At 39.7% G+C, this 26,247-nt stretch overlaps 1 protein-coding gene across 1 annotated transcript in view; it reads left to right on the top strand.

Moving 5' to 3' along the window:
- Positions 1–5,310: 5,310 nt before the first annotated feature.
- Positions 5,311–26,247, top strand: part of LOC126183608 (5'-3' exoribonuclease 2 homolog) — a 449,636-nt gene continuing 428,699 nt past the window's right edge. Inside the window, exons 1-4 of the mRNA XM_049925723.1 lie at positions 5,311–5,521; positions 5,611–5,738; positions 7,669–7,780; positions 21,159–21,332. Of these exons, the coding sequence (XP_049781680.1) occupies positions 5,447–5,521; positions 5,611–5,738; positions 7,669–7,780; positions 21,159–21,332 (489 nt within the window). The 5' untranslated portion in view covers positions 5,311–5,446. The remainder of the gene's footprint in view (positions 5,522–5,610; positions 5,739–7,668; positions 7,781–21,158; positions 21,333–26,247) is intronic.

Consider the following 26,247-nt stretch of genomic DNA (forward strand, 5'->3'; position numbering starts at 1 on the left):
ATTGATTTTCAACATTAAGTGTTGTTGGTTTGTCTAACTGAAAACCAAGTTCAGTGAGAAAACCACACAACCAAAAAACTTCAGTAGCAGCATCTGAAGCTGCTATGTATTTGGCCTTCGTTGTTGATCTGATTACACATTTCTGCCGACGTGAACACCGTGTCACAGGCCCACCTGCTAACAAGATCATGTAGACTGTTGTTGACTGACGAGTGTCGTAGTCACCAGAGAAGTCGGCATCTGAGTACACCATCAGTCCAGTAGAGTCATGTTTGTACCTTATGGTCATGTCCCTGGTCCCCTGTAGATACTTCATAATCCTTTTACCAGCTTGCCAATGATCGAGACCTGGATTATGTAAAAACCTACTCACCATACTCACAGCGAACATGATGTCTGGCCATGAGACAGTTGCTGCAAACATTAAGCTGCCAACTGCATGCTGATAAGGTTTGCTTTCCATCTGACTGCCCACTGCGCAACATGGTTCCAACATCAAACTGAGTGGAGTTCACTTCTAAAGTGAACAATTGATGCGTCTTTGCTGGCCAATATAGATTTATTTTGTAGAAGGGCAGTGTTAGATTTACAAACCACAGAAGTATTTTCCATTGCCCTCAGTAATTTCAAACATTGATCCCAGTGACACTGTTAAATCATTTTATTGTATTTTTGGAGACTTACAAATAAGCAAGCCATCGTCCTCATAAAGTGTCAGGTAAACATCAGTGTCATCTGTTAAAGCATGGAAAACACATTTGTCTGCATTCCGTTGCACAAGGCCCAACATTGTCAAAAAATGTACAAAGTTTTGATTCCAACAATGTGGTGATTATTTGAGTCGATATAGACTGTTCTTCAGTTTGCAAGCATTATTTGGGGCTTCTACAACTAAATCTTTTGGTTGCAAATCCCCAATCAGAAATGCAGACTTAACATCAAACTGCCTAATTTCCATATCTTGTGAAGCTGCTAAGGCTAATAAACCTCTGATTGAATCATATCAGATCACAGGAGAGAATGTATCTTCATAATCAATGCCTTTTCGTTGTGAATAACCTTTCGCACATAATCTGGCTTTAAAGCGGTCAATTTTTCCCTCAGAATTCTACTTCACATGGTAGACCCACTTACATCCAGCTGCTTAGCAGTTGTATGGCAATGGTTCTAGATTCCAAGTTTTGCTCTTCTTCAGGGATTTCGTTTCCTCTTCCATTGCTTGTTTCCACTTTGATGACTCTTTCGATGCCATTGCTTCTTCAAAAGTTTGAGGCTCAAAAATAATTTCAGGGCAAGCTACATCTTGGTATCGAAAACGAGCAGGTGCTCACAGATTAGACCGATCTCTCAGATTCATCCTTTGATTTTCTTTCATTTGTTCACCAGTATCGTCCTCTTCAGATTCTTCTTGAACATCTTCTGCAGTATAGTCTCCCAGGTAAAATTCAGTATATCTTTGTTCTATGTTGAAGCTATGGGTTTGCCCTTAATTGAAAGAGACATTGCACGAGATGGTAATTTTCTTTGACTCAGGATTGTAGACACAATAATTGCTACTATACCCATCATAGCCAACGATGATCAATTTCTTTGATTTACTATCCCATTTTGATGTAAATTTATCAGGAACGTGAACGTATGACGCTGATCCAAATTTCCTCATGTGTTCTGAAGAAAGAGGTTTTCCAAGCCATTTTTCATATGGCATAACATTGTTGTTTGCTTTAAACAGTCGGTGATTTAAGATAATGTATGCAGCACAGTTGTGAGACAAGTCAGCACTTAATAACATAGTGTTTGCACTCTCAACAATGGACCTGTTTTCTCATTTAATTCGGCCATTCTGTGTGTGTACTTGTTTTCTTATGTATTATACCATTTTCCTTGAAATAATCTTCAAATTGCTTATTTATGAATTCGATTCCATTGTCACTTCGCAGAACTTTTATTTTGTTTCCAGTTTGTCTTTCCATCAGTCTCTGAAATACCAGAAACACAGGGAAAGTATCATGCTTACTTTTAAGAAAATACACTAACCTGTATGAAGTGAAATCATCCTTGAAAACTATGTACAGTTGTGCACCTCCAGGAGATGGTTTTCTCATCCATCCACTGAAATATACATGAATAAATTCGCCAGAAACTTTCGATCTTGATTCCAAATCTGAATTAAAAGATTTTCTTTTGATCTTGCCATACTGACGTGGTTCACAAGGAAGATTTTCAACTTTCTACGTATTGAAACCAGGTAATAAGTTCAGATCATCCATTTTCTTGAGACCACTGAAATTAATGTGCCCAAGTCTCTCATGCCAGATCATGGTGGAATTCAGGGAAGCAGGATTTGCCTGTAGTACGTCTGGATGTTTAAACAACATTTGATAACACTGATTGTCCATCTTAATTCGTGCTGCAATTAGACCTGAACTGAGAACTTCCATTCTCTTGTCGTCAAAAATAACTTTCATTCGTCTTTTTGTGACTGCTCCCACTGAAAATAAATTTTTGTTTAGCTTAAGAATATATACTATGTTTTCGAAAGTGCGAGGTTGCCATTTGCCCTCAACTAATGACAATAATCAATTAATCCAGTACCTTCTGCTTTGACGATCGATTTGTCTTCAATTAGAATAAATGAGTCATCCGAACGAATTGGCTTAAATGTGTTGAACCACTCTTTGTGTGATGTCATATGTTTTGACATAGCACTCTGAGCTAACCAAATGTTTTCAAAACCTCGTGCAAAAACAAATGCATGTTCTGCACGCAAAGATTGGCGCTCAGATGTATCAGTTGTCGTATTAAGTTTTGCTAAAAGTTTTCTGCACTCAGATTTAAAATGTCTCTTTTTGTGACATTCAGCGTCTTTTCTACTGACCATAATAAACGGACTGTTGTTACTGGTATTGGAACTGAACTGGCATGTTTTGTCCACATTAACTGCTGCGAAGGCTGTTGAGTTTTCATCACTTTGTAAAAGTTTTTGTTCTTTTCAATAACCTTAAAGCCAAATCATAGAAAGTTTTTTTATCTTCAGCACACGAGTCTCATACAGTTGAGAAAACTGCTAACTTTGCTGGCAGACTTCCCAAAATTTTAGACATTTTGTCAGCTTCTGTAACAGGTTCCGCAATACCAGCTAATGCTCGTGCCAAGGACTCGACTTGACTGATGCATTGTACAGTTGTGCCTGTTGGCGACATACTGTAATCAAAAACTTTCTGCTTCAATGCCATTTTATTAACTGCGGATCGCTGTTCAGAATAGTCGTTAGTCTGGCCCACATTTCCGCTTCATTTGTGCACGTTATAACAGATAGCAATAGGTCAAATTCCATCACAGTAGATACAATGAGCATCGCCTTCGCATTTAGGTCGTCCCAAGCGGTTTGACTCGGTTTCCCCTCGACGATATCGAGCACTTTTTCATCACGAAAAATAATTTGCAACTGATATTTTCACAGCTGGAAATTTTTACTGTCAAATTTCTGGATGCTGTACGTTTTCAATTTATCCATCTTCGTGTAGGCTGAATGTAAGTCAAACTTATAATACTCAGTTTAAAACGAAAACGAAGGTTTTCCTCAATAGACCAATGAAATACGACGGTTCCAGAACTTGAGCGTCAGAGTTCACATGAATAAAACTCCGATAAAAGCAATGAATTCACAGAACAGAAACAAATACTGTATGTATGCGTTTGCCGGGGCCCATAACTGGATGTCTTTAATTGTGTTTGGCAGAAAATTAGAGGGAAATACTGTATATTGGAGTAAAAATAATTCATTGCTTCTTTCTTTACTGCGACCAAAAGTTACACCATAACTGTAACAAAAAAAGATATAATTTTATAATGTCACGGAACACGGCCGCACACAGAATGAACATAAATATCTAGTGCATTCACACCACACAACAGAAAATGAAGACACAAAAAAAACTTGTTCAACAAGCTCACTGCGTTAAACAGCAACAATAATTAAAGTATGTCGGCACAGATCTGCTTGTAAATCTACATTCATAAGGTGCAAACTGTTGTGATGTCCTTGGCACAGGATAGTTCCTTTGGACAAGTTATTAGACCTACTTCCCGTTTCATTCATGTATGGAGTGGGGCAAGGAAGATTGCTTAAACTTCTCTGAGTACACTGTAATTAACTGATGCGCAAACTTAGAGATGAAAGTAACTTTAGCATGATGTGTGACAGCTAAGTAACTGAAATCGATGAAAACTGGACCACAATAAGGAAGAACTACTACATTATAGTACAGAACTTAACTGAAGGAAGTGCACAGTGAGATGAATAGAAATGACACTTCTACTCAAATACAGTAATTACTGGTACCCTGAAGTCACTAAGATTTATTATGGTCCCCTGAACATTAGAAAAGGTGGGTTATGGTTTTTAATGGGGTGTGTGATCACCATGGACAGCAATGCAGTAAGGAATGCTTCAGGTAGGGCGTTCAACCCCTCCACCAGAAGAGTTGAGAATCACTGGATGATTGTTGACGCATGTGGACATGCCTGCAATATGTGCCCCCAACAAATTCTTTGATGGGATTTAATTCCGGGGAACATGCAGGTCAGTCCATTTTCCAAATATCCTCTCACTCCATGTGCTCTTCCACCTGTGCTGTTCGATGTGGTCGCGCATTGCCATCCATGAAAATGAAGTGGGAGCCGAATCCACTCACATACATGGCGATGGAGTATAGTTTCACAATAACATTGAGTTTACAATGTTCAAATATTTGGAGGTCAGTACACCTATGCAACAATATGCCTCATTAACATCTGGACTATCAAATGAGGATGTTCGACAGTGTTCCCGGTTGCGTTAGGTACTCTCACGTGGTGATAGGTGGCAACATGCTTTCAAGTATAGTGGATAATGTATTGGGTGCACGTACATAACACGTTTGTAGGGCGACTGACAAATTTTATTTAAGTAATAATACTACATATTCGCTATAAGTAACACATTTTTATTAATATCTTACATCTATGCTATTTATCCTGTGTCTTCATGCTCTCATAATATTTCGTAATGTCGTTTCTGTAATAACAAATCAGTAAGATAACTCACCTTTACAGAGAAATCAGCGGTCTTTGGACTGTTGGGGCAATAACTTTGCCAGACTTTGCACATCTTACAACAATTAAAAGCAAGACGATTACAGCTCGCATTTTCCTCAATACAATACTGCGTTAGTAGTAGACCACTTACACAAAGCTGCCATCAGTCATGACTTCGACTTATGCGAAGTGTATCCTCTCTGCTGTCTATGTACATCTTTGGTAATTGGTGACATGAGCTTCGGAGCCATGTAGAAATTCTTTGGGGTGTATCGACAGGTTTGAAAACAAGTGTATTGTACGCATGAAGACGTAAACAGTCCACCGTTTTTAAATTTTCTTCAGGTTGTAAAACCGAAGTGGGACCATGGGAGTGCCAGCATTTTTTCGGTGGTTGAGCAGAAAATATGCATCAGTCATTGTGACATGTATTGAAGAGAAGGTAAATTCTTTTTCTGTCATTGTACAAATGTTTGTTTGGTGTGACTACTCAAGACATCACCTAATATGCATACAATTCTGTGTGAACAGGCTAAAGAAATAGACGGACGGAAAGTTGAAGCGGATTCGAGTCAGCCGAATCCAAATGGCGTTGAATTTGATAACCTTTATCTAGATATGAATGGAATTATTCATCCTTGTACGCATCCTGAAGACAAGTAAGTTCCCATGGACTGATTGCATTCACTTACACGACTTTGCGACAATACGTGCTATAGTAAACAGTCATGTAATTAGTATGTTAAGTGCCGGCATATTCGTCAACTTAAACATTTTGAAGGTGAGAAACAAATCAAAAACAGTTTTAAATGTAGGATCATTGTGAAAAAGATAGGAAGTGTCGGAGACAAAGTAAAGTGTTAAACTAATATGCCATTTTGTTAGTGACAAGAAAAGAAAATTAATAGGAATCTGCCTTGAGAATTTACTACCATCTAGATGCAACACACAAGAGGAGCATGTGTCTTTCGATTTGTTGTTTGATGTGATAGGGGTTTAATTCGTTGTTAGAAATGAAGCAATTTTGTAATGTAACAAGTAGTGATTTGTGCGTAGGGCTGTAAAAATAAAACATTGAAACTCTTCATCTATATTTAGTGTGTCACTCTGTATATGTTCATCATGTACTCATAAATCGCAATAGAAGAGTTATACACAACATGTTACTGATTGTTGTTGTTTCTATGTCTTCATTAAGTTTTGGAACGCAGGTTGTGGTGTGACGTATTGATCCGTAGTGTAGCCCGATGCTTAGATTATGTTAAAAAGATACAGTTTGATTGAGAGTTGGATAAGCGGTACCAAAGACTTTTAGTAATGTGTCTGCAGTTACAACACATTTATTAGATTTCTTTTACTGCTCATGTTGGGTTAATCATGGATTAATTCTATTAGGATATGCTGTAACTTCAATTTTAGACGCTTTTTCCAAGTTTATAATTCTGAGGATTATGGTAAATTGTTTTCAAATATATTATATATGAATATTGTACAGACTAAATATTTTTAAAGTTTATCAGTATCAATAGTTTTCTAATCTTGAGGCTGTTCTGTGTGAGGAAACTTAACTGTTTCAAAGTCAGCAGCAACAGTGGTGGCTAGCTTGTTCATCTACAACTCGTGCAGAACAAGTGTTGAGTTAGATGTAGTGACTCCCTTTTTTTATTAAAAAAGAAATTACTTGTGTTCCATATCAATCACTGTTTTTATTTTGTCTATTTCTGTGGACACTATGCAATTTGGAAGTGTGTATGTGTCAGGCGCCTTCTACAGCAAAAACTAAGTACTTTGTTTGCTGTTCTTGCAGCTGTGTACTCCTTCTGAAGAAGAAAACTCTTCGCGGGAGGTGGACACTGCACTTCTAATTGTGCATTAAAAAAAAAATGAAAACAGAATTGGTATTTTACATACTCATTACACCTGCAAATAACTCCCGTGATGCATACATATACTTGTAATATAATGCCCAAGTGCTGCAGATACAGACTGATAAATGAGATGTGACTCATGAGTTTTGAATTATTTACCCAGCAGTTAGGCTACATATTATGAGTTGGAGGAAGTCACTTTTAATTATGTGATGATAAATGTATGAATTATAGTTGATGCATTTAGAGAATGTGCTTCTGAAGTGCCACAGTTGTCTTTGACGTAGTTGAACTTAGTTATCAACTTTTTCATACAGAACTTTTTTAGTCTTTATAACTATTATAATTTCTTTTTATATTGTCATTTTATAATCAATGTACATTTTGTGGTAAATATCAGTATTTGTATTAAATGGGGGCTGGAATTTTAAGTGTGCGTGTGTCAATAGCGGGTTTCATGTGCGAGTTGAATTTGATGGCATTTGTGTGTTAATTATATCTTGCTTTGAAACCTCTTCATGTGTGATGTGTATATGAATCACATAATCAGCAAAGTTAGTACAATAATTCATGCTGATGTTAAGTTATAACATGGATTTTTATTGTGACTCGACTGAGACTATACATAAGTGAGGCAGCATGCTATTGTTTTCATATTGCTAGACAGTGTTTAATATTGCTGAATTGTTTATATATATAAATGTTGTTTTCCTTTTAATAGGCCAGCACCAAAGGATGAGGATGAGATGATGGTTGCTATCTTTGAATGTATTGATCGATTATTCAACATTGTGCGCCCACGCAAACTGTTGTACATGGCCATTGATGGTGTGGTAAGTTTACCAGATGTTATTTACTATGTGGTGCAAACATTCTGCTTTAATGATTGGCTGAAATGCAGCCTTATAAATTAAAGTACTCTGTCAAGCAGACCATTATCAAATACGGAAAATTCGCACTGAAACTGAATTAGTCTTACTGTAATGCACTACGAAAGACAAAAAAAAAAAAAAAAAAAAGAAAAATTAAACCCACAGTGTCTTATTTGCAGTGATGTTTCAGATACCTTAGGCATTTTGATGGTTATCAGTGATAATTAATATTAAAATCCTTAATGAAAAGAAATGGAGAAATAGTAGATTAAAGTATGAACATGTTGGAAGTGAAATAAAAGTTGTGTAAGTGATACAAGACTAGAGATGAAGTGAACAGTTGAAAATAAGTTGGTTGGGGGGGGGGGGGGGGACAATCACAAGGAAATAGGAATTCCTCAGATATACCAGTGCTTCAGTAAATGGATTGAAAACCACTTACTTTTATGCTAATAAATGACTATTTTTAAGCCAAGTGCAAGGAACAACCCCAGTATCATGACTGAGGAACAGAGACATTTGGGTGTGGAACAATAGAATGGCTTGTTTTCTATGTTTGTGATAGGCCTTCTTAAAAATCTTGAGTGTTTCTAAGTAGGTCAGTGGCTGTATGTATTTTTCACTTCCAGTAGATTTTGTTTATTTCAATTATGAATCCAGATTGAAAATGTACTGAGCTAAGGAATGATTCTGAAAGACATGGAGCTATTTTTCTGAAAGAGATGTAGCTATCTTACCATTTTTATTTGGCAGGTTTTTGTTGTTCAATTTTGTGTCCCTCTTTTTTATTGATATGTTTAATTCTTCCTGCCTATTCCTCTGACCCATTTTCTTCATTCCTGTTCACTTCCTTTTGATAGGCAGACATGTTGGATGTCAAGAGCCTTTGGATTAGTAATGAAATTGTAAAAGAAAAAAGCCATATCACCATAGTGGCTAATAGTAAGTATAAAAGTTTTAAGGAATCAACAGAAGCATCCAATTCCACTCATGTGCTTTGACCCGTAACATAATGGTGTTATGGTGTGTGACGTCACTATGAAGCAGAGTTTTTGAGTTGGTTGTGTTCGTAGATGTCATGTTGTTGTGTTTGATGGTGCCTTCTGGTGGTGTATGTGCTGAGTGTAATGTGTTGTATTGGGTTCATTTGAGGTTTGGTTGTGACAGTTGCAATGTTGTTGAGAGTGTACGTAGTTGGTGGCATAATGTGGTTTGGAAGGGTTTCGCGTAAGTTAAGGTTTTTTTATGTTTATGAGTTTGGCATTTTTGTTAGGTCTTAGTTGTTTCATGTTTGTTGTGTGGGCAGAAGTTTAATTTGTTGTATAGTTTCTGTTGTTAGGTATGGATGTGACAGTGGAATTCAATAGTGCATCATTGCATGCGGAGATGGAGAGGACATGATGTCTATTATTAAATTTCTGCAGTTATGTGGGCTCATCATATGAGGCTTGTAAGAGTTCCAGCGTCTCAAACGAGGGATGCTTATATGTGGCAGTGTCAACATGATAACATCTGGCGGTCGATAGGACTCGGTGCCTGGTTCGAGAAATGTAGGTTTTTGTTGGCTTATTACTTTTGTTATAGGTCCTTTACCAGTTTTTGTGCGCACGAGACTGGTGTGAGCGAGAAAACAGTGTTGGAGTGGTTTCCTTTTTGTCGAGAGGTTTGTTCTGAGTATAAGTATAGGGGGAAGTTGGGTGGGCGGGGACTGGCTGTTGAGAGGTTGATGAATCTCAGTTTAGTAAGGGGAAGTATTGGAGGGGTAATTCTTGGGTTGGTTTGTGGCTTTGGGGGGTTGTTATTTTGAGAGGTGGGTATGCTGATTGTGTTGTTAGGATTTTGGAGGGCCATACCAAGAGGGAATTGGTGGGTTTGATTGTAGAATATATTGAGGGGGGAAGCACTATAGTTTGATGGATTTTCATCTTGTTAAGGTTTAGGGAAGAGAGGTTATGAGCAATTAGTTGTTAATCATAACATTGAGTATAAAGATTATGAAACTGGGGACTGAACTAATACGATACAGGGTTTTTTGGGGGGGTTCTTGAATCAGTTATAGGGATGGGGAAGAGGCCTCGTCCAACCTACAATCTCATTTAGATGAGTACTACTGGTGGAGGGGCGTCCCTGGGGATTATTGTAACTTTTTTTTTTTCTGTGAAGGGGTTGTGGGTGAGATGTATAGGCCGAGGGTGGTAAGTTGAGGGGTTGGATTTCTGTGGGTGTTGTTTTCTAAGACGTGCTTAATTTTGATTTATTTTGTGTTTTTTATTTGTTGGTGGTGTGTGTGTTTGTGGTGGCCAATCCAGATGCTGTTGTTGGTAAATATTTTTTGTTTTGGATATAATCTGTAGTAATTGTGATGTTTTGTGTATTTACGGTGGGTTGATTGTGTTTTAATTCATGTGGTGATGATGTCCGATTTTTAGGTTGTTGAGGTTTTGGGGTTTTGGTTCTATTTTTCGTAGTTGTAGGCGTTGGTTTTCTGGTGTTGACAGCTGCAGTTGAGCTTTATAGGTCAATGGAATTGTCCGATTCCAGTTTTTGTAGTTGCAGATGATGGTTTTTTGGTATCTGCAGCTGCAGTTGAGCTAATTAGGTCAAGGGAAACGTCCGTTTCCATTTTTTGTGGTACAGCTATGGTTCGGCTATATAGGTCAAGGGATAGATCCGATTCCTGTGGTTTTTGTTGGTGTTGCGGAATGCTGTAAATTTATTTCTTGACATTTTCTATTTTGGGATCATGCAGTGTTTTTTTATTGTTGTATATTTAGCTTGCCCCCTTCCCCCCCCCCCCCCCCCCCCCTTTCTCCCCGTAAACCCCCCAGTTTCCTGCAGTTGTCCCATTAGTTCCTTTTTGTTTTTGGAGTGACACATTATTGTGTCATTTATAAGTGTTTTGCATTTATTGCCAATTGTATGTAGTGATGTCACAGTTGCCATATTGGATACAGTGAAAGGAGTGGTTTCTGCCTTGTTGATGATGTCCTGGGTCATAACAGGCAGGTGGAATCAGACGCTTCTATAATGCCGTCTTAAGAACTATTTGACGTAAAAGTGCACTCATTTTCCATAGAGAAAAAGAGAACTATAAAACTTTACCAGGGTGTGTCTATTATCTAACCACAATGTTTTTGTTGGTGACACTTATCGTGAGCATTCATGGGAAGTTATGTTGGTGAAACAGCTGGTTTGTATAGCCAGTGACATATTGTATTTTTTCTTTGAATTGCAGGAAAAATATATTAAGTGTTTAATGTACAAAGAACTTTAAGAGGTTGGAGACTGTTCACTTAGAAAAATCCTGGGGCTAGAAAACTGGCCATTTGGGGCCAGAAAACTGTCATTATTTAACCCTTCGGTGGGCACGCCTTTCATACTTCCATGAGTGGGTGCATTGTGACTTTTACACCGCAATTAGTATTACATTTTTAACCTAAGGTAAAATAATCTTTATATAATCTCCAGTTACATTTTATTGGAGAAAACATAACATTACCTGGCTCTATAAACATAATCTTTTATTTATTTGTTGCCTTCACAATTGTCTATTATTGTCATTGTAATTTATAACAAACCGATATTCTTTATTGCCTTCAAGGTTCTTTTAATTATGTCACTTAATGGCACTGATTCATGTGAAAAGATAGTAACAAGGGAACACATTATGAAATGGAGCATTCATAAACTCCCTCTCCTGTTTATGATTGTGAATAAACTAGTCAACTTCCATCTGCAGTTCACTTTCACATTGCACATATTTTGTATCTATGACACTATGTTTCTTGCATATATTTTCCTTGCATTTCATATATACTGTTCTGGTTCTGTTGTTTTAAATGCCTGCCACATATGTAACAAATTCCAGGTTTTGTTGGCTGCTTGGTCTTCTCTTCTTTGTGCCTATACTTGGTCAAGAAGGTGTGAATATCCTTGGGAAGTGTCTCAAGTAACACTCATTGATTCAAATGTTCTTCCATTAGGTCCAGAGCAAGATGTTTAAAAAAAATTCATCTTCTTTCTTTGTTATCAGGATTGTTGAATTTGAAAATAATGTTTGCATTTATCCCAGCAATATCTAGATGTCTGTAGAAAAGTGCAAGTAGCCATCGTCGCATTATTCTGGAAGTACTGTAGGATGAGCACATCTGATCTATAGTCTACTCCTCCTTCGGTAGCATTATAGTCCAAAGACACTCTCAATTTATTAGTCTCTTGATATGTTTCATTTGTGCTGTACATTGTTGAGACCATACAAAAATCGTTTTGAAGACCGAAGAGACATGACTCTACTTCTCGGGATTTATTTGCTTGTTATTCTTGAGGTATTTCCTTCTTATTTTTTTCATGGTTCCCAAGAAAGTCAAACCTTTGCCTAGGAGATTTTCAGCCAGAGGGAAGCTATTGTAGTAATTGTCTGTCGTAAGATATCTGTTTGTTTCCTCAATTGGTGTCACTAATCTTTGCACAGTGTCATCAGGCTTGTTAGACTTCAGGTAGGGTCCTGGCATCTGCTTGCCACAGTAAATTTCGAAGTTCAGGGTGTAAAATATTTTGGCATCACACAAGGCACAAATCTTGATCCCATATTTTGCAGGCTTATTAGGGATATACTGTACAAATCCGCAGTGTCCTCTGAAAGGATGCAACATCTCGTCAATAGTTACAAACTCACTGACATTGTAGTGAGCAGGCAGTTGTTGACAAACTCTTGATGGAAGTCACGAATAGGTGCTAGTTTGTCACTTTGTTTTCTTTTATTTCAGGTTTATTCGAAGCAGAAAGCGAAAGCTCTTATAGCTGAAGAGAGTTTGTAAAATAATCATTCCTGTACCATCTGCATCCCACAGTTCACAGCAATTCATGTGTCCTCCTTTCTTTATACCTATTAGATATAATGCACCTAAAAGAGCCTTTATGTCTGGTTTTGTGATGTCTCTGCAGTCTCGTTCTCTTGAATATTGAACTTCAGCTCTTTTACTATTCTGGAAGTATTGATTTGTATTTTCTACAATGCTTTCAATCATCCCATCAATAATAAATGGTTAAAATGTATTTTTCACTTATGCAAATAGTTTCTTTATCTTTTCCTACGTAAAATTGCTAATCATCTGTTTGTTGTCACCCCTCTTCAACCAGGTGGTCATCTGTTTCTTCTGTTGATTGTTCGGAGTCACTGCTGTGGTTTTCGTCTTCGATAACTTCCTCTTCCGACTCAGATTCACATCAACCTGACAATTCTTGTAATTCTTCTTCTGACAATTCTTGCAATTCTCTCTCATAGTCTTCAGGATGTACAGTTAGACGGTGCCTGTCGAGTGCTGTCTTTTTCTCAATTTCCACACTTTTATGACACCTAATGAAACATGTTTTTATATTCATTATATACTAATATAAAAGAAAGAATGCCTTGAGGCGAAAGAAAAACCCAAATATAGAAAATACTTACATCACAAGGTGCTTAGCGGCAAACACACTGCAAATGTAACACTCATGTTTCAAAGAACAATAGTGACGAAACTGCTGAAAGCATGAATTGCACAAATGTAGTAAGTGGTGACATCTGTTGCGAATAACAAATACATATCTGGACATGTATACAACTGTAATGCTATTTGTGATACTAACAGAAAATGAAATCTCGTGGCTAACTGCAGCAGGCACGCCCACCGAAGGGTTAAAGCATTACTGGCACATTTTTTGGACCATTTGGAGTAGCTTCACTCACATCTGGGAATAAAGGATAGTCAGTAGAATTGTTCTATAACACATCTCTAGTTTTTTCTTCCTGTCTGTAATTCAGGTAATCTGCTGATCTCTCAATGCTTAAGGTTGAATTGCAGAGTAGTCACGGAGATACGAGTACTGTACATGGCTGGCCATAAGGCCCTGGAGTGGTGCAGTTTCTACTCAGTAGTTTAGGGGAATAAATCTGCAACTATCATCATCTTCAGAATTGTTGGTCCTCTGGTTTAAACCCCTTCCACTTTCAGACTATAGTACTGTGTGAACTGTGATTGTTTCTGGGAATGATTCATGTTTCTACCCATCAAGCGACATTAGACTATCTAAAGTAACTCGAGATAACTTCCGAACTTGGGCAACAGTTGTCATTGGTGTGTTCCAAAGCTTTTGCCCCAGCCACCCAATTGCTCTTTGAGGGCAGTTGCTAAATGTAGAAACAAGGAAAGAAATAAGCCATTGTGGCATTAAAACAGTGTTTAAACTGACAAAACAGTGACTGAAGCTGACGGCATGATAGAAAGTAAGCCGTGAGCACATCTGCACTGCACACTGAGAAATACCAAAATTCCAGCAGTATGGTGCAGTTGGCACTGGAAATGATATGGTTACAGTTTATGCTGCACTGGCTGACTGTGCGAGCGAATCTGTAACAGTGGTTAGAGATTATTCCAACACCCTGGGTATGAAATCGTATGGTCATGTCGTGCCCCGGCATGATGGAGTGTAATCCCTTGCTGACCTCATACCTCATCCATTGTCTTTCACACAAGATCAGTGTCGTAACAATTTACCCCATAATATGTTGCAGTGTAATAATATAAGAAGTCTCATTCGCAAATGCCTCTTCTCAAAGTATTTACTTGCCCAGATGATGATGATGATGACATTCAGTGTTGGTAAGGCACAGTGATCTCTACTGTTGGCAGTAATAAGTAACATTCGGAGTTTCTCTACATCACTTTGTACTAACAAAATGAGATTTGTAAGTGTAGTAAAACTGTAGCAAAGAAGAGTAATTTGTGAAAGTTTTGTTTTTGAACATAATGTACTTTGTATTTGACACTGTAGATGCAATTTTTTACTCCACCATAAGTGAAATATGTCTACAACCTATCATAAGACCCATTTACAATGAAAGTAAATGCTTGATTTGATTTTGGCAGGGAAGTTAAAACAGCTTTGGTCCAACCCGCCACTGCCTGTACCGAAACCGAGGTTATTGTGCAGTATTTCTCCCTGTATATCTAGTGAAGCCAACCAATGCCCTTAAAAAGTGCAAGGAGTCCATTTACCAGTTTTTTTTAGGCAATTTGTTGAGGTCTAGTTGTCCCAAAAATTCTGTGTCTCTTGCTCTCCAGTGTCGTGCTTTCGAAGATTAGGTGTGGTGTAGTTTCTTCATCCTCATCACAGATCCTACATTTCTTCCGTTATACCCATTGTATGCAGGTGTTTTTTTAAATTCCCGTGGCCAGTCATCAGTCCAACCATGAGTTTAATCTCTTTCCTGTTCAGGCCCAGGATTACAGAGCTTCTTTTAAAACACAGCTTTGGTATCATTACCTTACCATGTTTTTGTTTATAGACCTTGATCCAGTATTCTGCATGCAGTCTTCTAACCCAGTTCCGTAGTTCTTGTTTGATCATATCCTGGTGATTGTCAGGACAGGTTCCGGTCCACTGAATGGAGTCTTTTTCCCATCACGATCAGCCTGTCAGCTTGTTCATTGCCACCGATCCCTGAGTGGCCAGGGATCCACACTAGGTTTACCCTATTGCTTCCCCCTAGCTCCACCAGACCCCTGTGACATTCTGCAACAATCTGAGACCTTGTTGCAGGAGCTGCCAATGATTTCAGGGCTGTCAGGCTGTCTGAATAGATGTAGATGCTACGGTCCTTGTAACACCTATGCCTATTCTCCTCCACACACACCCTGATTGCAGTAATTTCAGCTTGGCATACCGAGACCAGTTTTCCTAGAGAGCTGGTGCCCTAACTTTTTTTCCCACTGCTCCCTGCTTCCAATTATTATATTGTAAGACTTGTTGAAGCAGTTGGGAGTTGTTATATAGTCGGCCTGCATTTCCCCATCCATTCCTATATTTACCTCAATCACTATTTTAGTGTGTGATTGTGGATATCCCAGTGAGATCCAGTTAGTACCAGTTTTGAGAGTGTATGCACCAGCTGCTGCCTTCATCTTGATCTAAAGTTATAGTGGAGGCATGCCCAGCATGGCATCCATCCCAGCAGTTGGTGTGTTGCTAATTCCGCCTGTTATGTCTAAGCAGGCCAGTCTCTGCACCTTAGCAAGCTCCTTAGCTGCAGCTCGCTGTTCTACCTTCTGCCACCACACTATGGCCTCGTAGGAAATACCTCTTGGGGCTTAGGCCCCAGTTTTAGCCACAAGCCTATCGGGTACTCACTAGAGTACCTTTCACCTTGGAGCAGATGCTGCTAATGTGAGGGGTCCATATTAGTTTCTCATCTAAGGTTACCCCTAGATATTTCACTCATCCCTTAACTGGTAGAGTTTCATCGAAGTGTTGGATATGCTTCTTCATGAATGGTACAACAACAGTCTTCTTAGGACTAACCCCTAGATCCTGTTTAGTGCACCAGCCTTGCACAGTGTCCAATGCACCTTGTGTCGTATTCCTAACTGTGTCAGTAAATTTGCCAAGTATTACTATGACAAGGTAATCTGCGTATCCTTGGTAAAAGCATTGTTTGGAATTTAGTTCCTCAATGAGTTCATTCACCACTAGATTCCATGATAAAGGGGACATAACTCCTCCTTGGGGACAACCTCTAGTGGTATCAATTACCATCTTTTCATTCATCATTGTAGCCTCTACCTTCCTTCCACTAAGCACGGCCCCAGTCCACCTACATAACCTCTGCTGTCGTAACCATGGAATCAAAGTTTGTGTTACTAAAAGCCCCTTCGATGTACAGGAAGATGCAGAGGGCTATTTCTTGAAAGTGAAGTACTTTCTTCACCCTCCCAACGAGTTGATGCAGAGTTCTCTCACATGATTTATCTGGCTGATATGCGTATTGATTTGAATGTAAAGGAGCCCTAATTAGCCTCCTCTCCCCGACGTGTACATTAACCAGTTTTTCGAATGTTTTAAGAATGGAGGAGGACAGAATGATTGGTCTCATATCCTTGGCCTTGGTATGATCAATTCTCTCTGGCTTTGGAATAAAAACATCCTTCACTGCCCTACAGGCATTGGGAATGATTTCTACTACTAGGCTAACCCTGAATAACCTGCATAGGCCTCTTATGAGATTCTCTCCTGCCTGTTGCAGGAGAGGTGGAAAGATTCCATCTGGGCCAGGCGACTTGAACAGTTGGAATGTTCCCACCACCCATTGGATTTTATTGAAGGCGACACACTCTTTGGCCGATTCCCAGTCCTCTCTCTCAGTGCCTGAGAACCATTGTCTTTCAGAGATCACATTCTGGTGTGTGTTACCTGCCAGAGCATATTGAGGAAAGTTAATTTTGAGGAGCAGTTCAAGCATCTCGTGTGTTGCCTTAGTGTATTCCCCATCCTCCTTCATCAACATACCTATTTGGCACTCTAGTGAGGATTTTGTGAAGTCTGGCTTGAGCAGCTGTGCCTCCACTTCCTCACAGGATGCCTTCCAGAATGCCTTCTTTGCTTGTCTAATTGCAAGGTTGCAGTTGACAAGGGCCTCATGATATTGTGCCCATAGTCCTTTACGTCTTGCAAGGTTAAACAGTCTTCGTACCTGTTTTCTTTGCATTTCCAAGTTATTGTTCCACCTTTGGCACACTCCTGTTTGTGCACTTCTTGGTGCTTGCGCAGCTGTCCTGGTATGACGTCACTGTGGCAGAGGTGACAGCCTCTGCTACTCCCTCAAACTCTACTGGATTCCTCATCGAGGTTTTAATTTCCGATAAGCTTAAGTCAAGGTCCCTCCTATATGTCTCTCAGTCTGTTTTCTTGGGATTCCTTTGGACTGTGGTATGTCTGATTCCCATGTCAACCTTGACTTTAATATACATGTGGTCCGATGAGTATGGTTGTAACGCCATGTGCCATTGTTTGTCATAGCTGCCCATCATCATGGAACTAGAGGTTAAGTCATTTACTTCTTCCCTTCTGCTATTCCTGAATGTAGGTTCATGACTTCTGTTAAAGACCTCCAAGTTGTTAGACAAGAGAAATTCAAGAAGGTACTCACCTCTACTGTTGGTGTCCTTGCTGCCCCACACTAGGCTGTGAGCATTGGCATCACATCCAACCAACAGTTGGTTGCCTTGCTGATGGCAAGCTTCTGTCAGTCTCCTCACCTCCAAAGGAGGAAGAGAGCTGTCTTCTTAAGGAAGGTATGCTGAGGCCAAAACTATTTCTCTCGTGATATTTTCCTCACGTTGCTGCATTCTGATAGTCACCAGGTCCCTGGAGCAGAAATCCATCATTGGCATGAAAGAAATTCCATTTTTCACATAGATGCATGTTATTGAGTTTCTTAGACTTCTAGTCTAAATCAGCTTACATCCAGTGCCACCGAGCCCTGATACACCCCCTTTATATACGTAGTGTTCTTGTATCAGGGCCACGTCCACTTCCTGTCTCCCCAGGCAATGGCTCAGGTCAGCAGTGACACCTTTACTGTGCTGCAGATTAATCTGCAGCACCTCCCATCTCCCTCTTGCTGCCATAATTGACTTTGAGATCTATGATTACCCTGAAGCTGACATGTGAGAACCCTAAAAACAATTTCAGATCTTGCTCTCGCATCGCCTTCAGGGACTTCTCTCCGACCTCCACCACCAGGGTTCGTCCTTCCAGTACAGCCTTCAGGTTGATTACTCTCCAGTCCTCTGTCGAGACTTTTGTGTTCTGGACCCCTATTTTCTCGAACAAAGTCTTTGGAGAGACATCCTTAAGGATCGTTGGTACCTATATTGATACCTTTGCCGTCTTAAGCAGCTCAGCTGCCGTCTTGACCAGCAGCTTCACATCTCCCACGGGGATATTATGGTCACTTTGTCCTTGAGCCATTCCACCGTATGCACCCCCTCACAGACAAAAATGAGGTCACTGCAATCTTGATAGAGCCTCCTGAAATTGGGTCCTGGACCAGCGCTACCCCCCCCCCCCCTCCATCCCACCCCCCACCCCCACCCCCACCCAATCTTCTCAAAGATGGCCATCTGTATGAGCTCCTCCTGCTGCGAGGTGATGCCTACCAGTGGGTAGCCTTCCTGGATAACTGCCATCTTAAAAACCGAGACTGCCGTACTATAGGTCTCTTTCACTATTTCTTGCCTCGGCTTTTTCAGGGCTCGCTTATCCAGAGAGGAGGGAGTCTTGATTCCTCCCTTATCATCTTGTTACCTGTATTTGATGTTGTGGGGGTCTACTTATCCCCTTCAAACTGAGACAGTTTTTCTTGGAGGTCTTGAGCTTGAGCCCTTTTAATTCCCCCCACTTATGTTTGGGAAGCCATTCTTTTCCTTCATTTTGTTTCTGTTCCCTGAGAAGTTTCCTCCTCTGGGCCCCAGACAAGGCTTTAATGTTGATCTGGTCCAACTTCTCAGTTACAGTTCCCACTTCTTACTCAGGTTTAGACCCTGGTTCAGTAGTGGGAGTGCATTCCATCGGCCCTGACCCCGATGTTTGGGTGTCTGAGGTCTCAGTTTACCCCTCAATTTGTTTCAATTTATTTTCGTTTGTCGTATCCATCTTGGTCCCAAAAGATTTGGGGCACAACATGGTCCACACCACGTAAACCCTGTGCAGTGTAAGGCTACTTACTCGCCTAGTATCCCTGAGGCTCCATTTGTGACACATCTTCCCATCTGCCACGCACCCCTTGGAACAGATTGCATCACACCTTGGGTTGGGGAAGGGAAGTAGGTAATGACTAGGAGTGGATAAGGAAGGCAGGATGTTATGGGACACTCTTAGTCTGATCCGTCAGCTAAGGCCTTTCCGGCGGTAGGTCCTCTACCTTCGGCATTGCCCTCAGCTTCACACGAATACGCAAGCCTCTCTAACCGCACGGACAGTGCTTCGCCAATGTGGTGCCCCCCGGAGAGGAAGTAAATGCTTAATTTAACAAAGATTTCTTTCCTTTAAAGTCAATTTTTGAAGTTAGCAAACGGAAGAAGTGACACGAGGTTAAATTTAGAGAATGTTATTGTCATATGTGCCATGATGATACATAGCAGTAGGTTCATATCTATTTAAGTATAAAAATTATATTAAAAACAAAGATTCCATGATTTACCAAACGGGAAAGCGCTGGTAGATAGGCACAATAAAAAACACACAAACACACACACAAAATTTCAAGCTTTCGCAACCCCCGGTTGCCTCATCAGGAAAGAGGGAAGGAGAGGGAAAGATGAAAGGATGTGGGTTTTAAGGGAGAGGGTAAGGAGTCATTCCAATCCCGGGAGCGGAAAGACTTACCTTAGGGGGAAATACACTCGCACACACACACATATCCATCCACACATATTGTACATGTGTGGATGGATATGTGTATGTGTGCGAGTGTATACCTGTCCTTTTTTCCCCCTAAGGTAAGTCTTTCCACTCCCAGGATTGGAATGACTCCTTACTCTCTCCCTTAAAATCCACATCCTTTCATCTTTCCCTCTCATTCCCTCTTTCCTGACGAAGCAACCGGGGGTTGCGAAAGCTCGAAATTTTGTGTGTGTGTTTGTGTGTTTTTTATTGTGCCTATCTACCAGCGCTTTCCCGTTTGGTAAGTCATGGAATCTTTGTTTTTAATATACTTTTCCCATGTGGAATGTTTCTTTCTATTTTATAAGTATAAAAATTTGTTAACACATTATATTTTCTTATTTGTGTTGCTGTTATCTGACATCAGAATGCTATTTTCATTATTTGGTTAATTATAGTGGCATATTTTCTACTTTATCATTATTTGTATCTTTCCTACTATGCCATATGTCTTTCAAAAATTGGTACCCAGTGATTGTTAATGGACGCATTTGTTAGTGACAAATTTGTCTGAAAACTGTAGTTATCATAGTAAATACAAAATATGTAACATCATTGTTTTGAAAATAGTGGATACAAAGTAGGGAAAGATTCAGTGGTCATAAGATTAATGGTCTTGCGCTATATTCGCCAGTTGCCTTTTGGGATTGATGTATTGTCGGATTTCTCTCAACTGTTATCTTAGAGTATTCATTCCTAACACTCATTTTATAGTCTCCTTCAGCACAGGGCTGAAAGGAAATGCTCATAATGCCGTCAATCCCAAATCTTAAGATGGGAAACAAAGTTACTGAAACTGTAGTAAGAATAATGTTGAATATCTGAAAATTAAGAAAATAGTTCCCAAAACAAGAGAATTAGCTGTTGCAGTCCTTTGAGACAACTTGACAGCTAATCTGGATTTTTTTGCACTCATGGTATTCTGATAATATACTTTAATGTTTTGGAAGCAGTGCAGTTGATATTCATGTTTTTATGCAAAGGTTTTTGTACTGTTGTTTTTCTAAGTCTTAGGAATTTTATTGCTAACCTTGTAATCATCTGTTACTAAGTAGTTTCCATGCAATTTAAATTTCAGGCACCCCGGGCTAAAATGAATCAGCAACGGTCACGGCGTTTCAGAGCTTCTAAGGAAAGTGTTGAGAAAGTTCAAGAAATGGCTCGTATTCGATCAGAATTGGCAGCAAAGGGTTGTTTCCTGCCACCAGAGAAACCAAAGGAGAGCCACTTTGACAGCAACTGCATTACTCCTGTAAGTCACTTTGCAAATGTGTTTTTCATGTTGTAATGTATTTATTTCTAATGTTCAGGCTTATGCTTTTGGGAAAAAGGTGCATTACTGTTAATCTAAAGCTCAAGAATATTTGCTTACTGTTAGGTTTATGCGAAGAGAATTCACAGTTTAGATGAAAAATTAAACCATTCTCTTCCGCAGTTGTGTGAGGAAAAGTATGATTTCCCCTGGCTGCAGAATAATGTCATATGAAATTGGATCACTAAGAGAAACACAGCAATTATTTTGTGCAACATTGTTGTGGCTGGAACATTTAGCTTTTATAGAAAGGGTGTCATGCAACAGTTGCCATGTGTAAAGGCGTCTGGACGTTAGAACAGAAATGTGAACTACTGAATAAACATGTTGCACTTGTTATTGTCACCTTTGAACAACAGAAAGATGTGGTTTATTTATTCTGAGTATAAGGGCAAATCCCAAGTGAGCTGCCCCTGGATATGTCAGATATTTATAGAGAAGACTGTATCAACAGTAGCAACATCTCCAGGTGGTGCATATTCTTTGAAGAAGGCATATGTTTGTGCCTTGCCGAAGAAGGAATGTTTGCCTTGCTGATTTGCTGTGTTGTGTGCAACTAGTAACAGCTCTAACACCACTAAATGTCACTGTCATTGTGCAGTGCTTCAGAATAATGAATAAATGTTCAATAATGATTAAGTAAATTTAGGATGTTTTATTCCAGTCTATTCCAACTACTTTAATCACTGCTAAGAGTCTAGATCAGGCCCAGTGGTGTATTTGTGTGTCTCATGCAGCAGTGTTGCCAGTGCTTGCCATAAACTATAAAGGGAATGAAAAGAGGTGTGTCAGCTGCTGGTTCTATGCAGTCAGTGAGAGAGAAGCAGACAGACAATATAGTTCAAAGTAAAGGTTGAAGGAATAGTGTTACATTCTCCAGTCAGCATACTATAGGCTCTGAAATCAAAATGCGTTTGAAAGAAACAGGCAAAGATTTGGAGAGTCAAAACTATTGATTTAAGTCAAGCAATACTAGTAGGCCTCAAACTAACCACACCTCATAACCTGTAAGATATTTGGCAAAAAATCAAACATTTGTGACAGTCACAATTATAAATTTAATTGCTGCTCATTTCACTTGTGGAAATTTAAGCTCTTGTGTTATGTCCTAGCCTCACCACAACATTGTAATTCATGACACGTTAAAAAAAAACTGTCAAATATTTGTGACAGCAGTGAAGAAGATAATGGATTAAATTTCAGCCTCTTGTTGTTTATGTGCAAATAATGTTTGGGTCAGGATGTGACCACAGAGCAGCAGAGGACGCTGCCATTCACAGGTCAGGAAAAAGGTGCTACTTCCTCGCCGGGACATGGGGGGGGGGGGGGGGGGGGACATGCGATTGGATTTGGGCGGGCCATTAATGAAACATCCCTCTTTACAAAAGCTCTTTATTCATTTTAGTGCAGGTAGGAGATTACAACATGCAGGGCGTTGTTGTCCCTTGATGAAATTGGTGATACCCTGGGTGCCAAGTGCTGTAGTCAGCAACTACCAGCTCACGAGTGAGTACAGCATGTGCCAGGGGCGACAGGCAGTAGCGTCAGTGAAGCTGCCCCCGAAGCACAGCTCTTAGCAGCCTGACTCACTCATGGTCACCGCGTACCACACCCGGATAAGTGGTGTTAAAATTGTAATATTCAGCTCAGACATAGTCGAAGGGTATGCCGACACTGGGCTGTGATCAGCAACGATACAAGCCTTCAGAAATCTGTCTTCAGTAACATAGCGACCAGGCCACTCCCAGCCCAGACTCAAATGTGCATATTACTAGGGAAGTGGCCACAAGCAGGTGGTAGTCACTCAGCAGGTGATTCAGCATCAAGTCGCCTGCTTATGGTCTCCAGCTCAGGCAGTTGCCTGCTCCTACTGGAGACAAGGTCCTTGGTAGGTGACTGGATACCTTATATGGCACTGCAGTGGTCTCCACCTCGAACTCAGTACCTGATGAAGATGGCAGTGGTCAGTATCACATACACACCTTGATACGATCATGTACAGAGAACACTGACAAGCATTGGAAAATGTCTGAGAATGATGGTCTGATTGGGGGGGGGGGGGGGTTATTTTTGGGAGTCTTCTCACCAGTATTACTCCAACAGCAGCATCCTCACCCCCAAGGAGATAACATTGTAGCAGTTGGGTACCATCATTGTATGCTAGTGACTTCATTCGTTCTGCTATTCTTGTTTCGTCAGTTCCTGAAGAAGCTTAGCCGGATCAGTAGTACTGTCCAACTTCACCCATCAGATGTGCTAGTTAGCTTTTTCCATTTTATCAGCTTCCTCAGTAAGCTTTCTTTGATTCTGAATATACCTTCCTGTGAAACGGTGTCTAGGCTTTAGAGCTCTGCATTTATGTTACAATAACATTTGCTTTCAGACAAATGTATTTATTCATAGTTTTATGAAATGTTTTACATGCTTACTGAGTATCCTATAGTATGTTTTGCTGTTTCTCATTTGCTTGGGGTTGTCTTAACAGTTGGCTGTTGGATCTGTTCTAGAGTTTTTTTATGTTCTTTGTTCAGTGATGTAAACTCCTTTCCTAAGAACCCATCTTCAACCTCAGCATCATCTGTTTCAATGACATAATAATGTGGCGAACTGCTTTTTTTTTCTTAACATCTATATCTGCATATGTTCGTGATACATATTTTGTCTCTTTCTTAACAGTGGAAGAGCTCTCGGCTGATAACTTGTTTCATAATAATATTTTTTGCCTAATCTATTTTTTCTCATGTATAAGAAGTTTTTTGTGTCTGGCACTTTTGGTTCCAGCTGATTCCTGTACCAGTTTTCCCATTGAAAGTACCTGTGGGAGGCAAAGTTGCTTTGTAAAATTGTGTAGTTATCAATATTTTTAAGACTCAGTTACTTTTATCCCAGCTTTGATAAAAAACATTGCTTTTCAAAAATTTTGGTCAAGTTGTTTTTAAGATTGAATGAGCATTCTTTCAAAAGCTGTGCAAGTAATGGTCTAAAATGAGTCGTATTGTAACTCACCACTTCGGCTGGTGGTTTATGACAATGTGGAAATGTAAACTTAAAATATTTGACAATGTTGGACATGTGTTAAATTACAGCAGCCCAAATTCTGGATTAGAACAGGAATCAGTTGTTAATAAATTCCATTTGTTGGTTTACTTGAATAAATCAGCTCTAACTTATGACCATGGTCATTTTTAAAATTCTGATGAGATGAAAGTCTCATGTAAATTCCTTGCCTCCATGATACACTGAGAGCATTGCTATCAGTTCTTCTGTAGGAGTTAAAATACTTGGCCATTATATTGACTGCTGTTTTAGCGTTCTGCATTTTGCAATTTCTGGAGGCAATGATGGATTCCTGTTTCCTCTCCATTTCTAATAGTCAAACAATAATAAATCCACACTGCTTTCGTAAGTAAATTGAGCTCTATTGAAATTTCAACTTTGTATTGCCAGTACAGTAGATCATCAGTTATGTGTAATAGGGTTTTGATAACTGATTTTGCCAATAATTAGTCTTTTATGAAATTGTGTTGTACCAGTGTTCATAGGAATATGAATCAGACTCGCACTGAGTTGCACACACAACTGTACATATATATTTTGTGTCACACATCTTGCAAATTACAAAAGAACTGACTACATAGCTAAGTTTGAAAAGTTGTAAAAGGCCAGTAAAGTTGGTCTACAGTCTATTTTCATCATTTTTTTTTCTTTCTAAATCTAGTAGACATTTTAAACACAACATTAGGACAGCATCATATAGCTGTCTCTTCAATATGGTCGTTTTTCAGCACATTTATTGTTTTTATGCTCCTCCTCATCATTTCTAGGATTTTGACAGTTGATTACACTAGCAGTTATTTCATCATGTGACAATACTTAATGGCCAAGGTCACCATCATAATCATCATCACATTTGAGCCACTCGTGAATATTTTCTTGATCGCATTCTGCCGAAGATTATTTAATGAATTTAGTCAGCTCAGATACAGATTGGCTGTTTCATAATCATCATAATATTTGAACCACTGGTGAATATTTTCTGGATCACATTCTGCTGAAGATTCTGTAATGAATTTAGTCAGCTCAGATATAGATTGGCTGTTTTGTAGCTCTTCTAAATCAACATTTATACTTTGCAAGCCACCCAACGGTGTGTGGCGGAGGGCACTTTACGTGCCACTGTCATTACCTCCCTTTTCTGTTCCAGTCGCGTATGGTTTGCGGGAAGAACGACTGCCGGAAAGCCTCCGTGCACTCTCGAATTTCTCTAATTTTACATTCGTGATCTCCTCGGGAGGTGTAAGTAGGGGGAAGCAATATATTGGATTCCTCATCCAGAAACACACCCTCTCGAAACCTGACGAGCAAGCTACACCGCGATGCAGAGTGCCTCTCTTGCAGAGTCTGCCACTTGAGTTTGCTAACCATCTCCGTAACGCTATCACGGTTACCAAATAACCCTGTGACGAAACGCGCCGCTCTTCTTTGGATCTTCTCTATCTCCTCCGTCAACCCGATCTGGTACGGATCCCACACTGATGAGCAATACTCAAGTATAGGTTGAACGAGTGTTTTGTAAGCCACCTCCTTTGTTGATGGACTATATTTTCTAAGGACTCTCCCAATGAATCTCAACCTGGTACCCGCCTTACCAACAATTAATTTTTTATGATCATTCCACTTCAAATCGTTCAGCACGCATACTCCCAGATATTTTACAGAAGTAACTGCTACCAGTGTTTGCTTCACTATCGTATAATCATACAATAAAGGATCCTTCTTTCTATGTCTTCGCAATACATTACATTTGTCTATGTTAAGGGTCAGTTGCCACTCCCTGCACCAAGTGCCTACCCGC

This window comes from Schistocerca cancellata, chromosome 1 (genome assembly GCF_023864275.1).
Source record: "Schistocerca cancellata isolate TAMUIC-IGC-003103 chromosome 1, iqSchCanc2.1, whole genome shotgun sequence".
Lineage (NCBI taxonomy): Eukaryota > Metazoa > Arthropoda > Insecta > Orthoptera > Acrididae > Schistocerca > Schistocerca cancellata.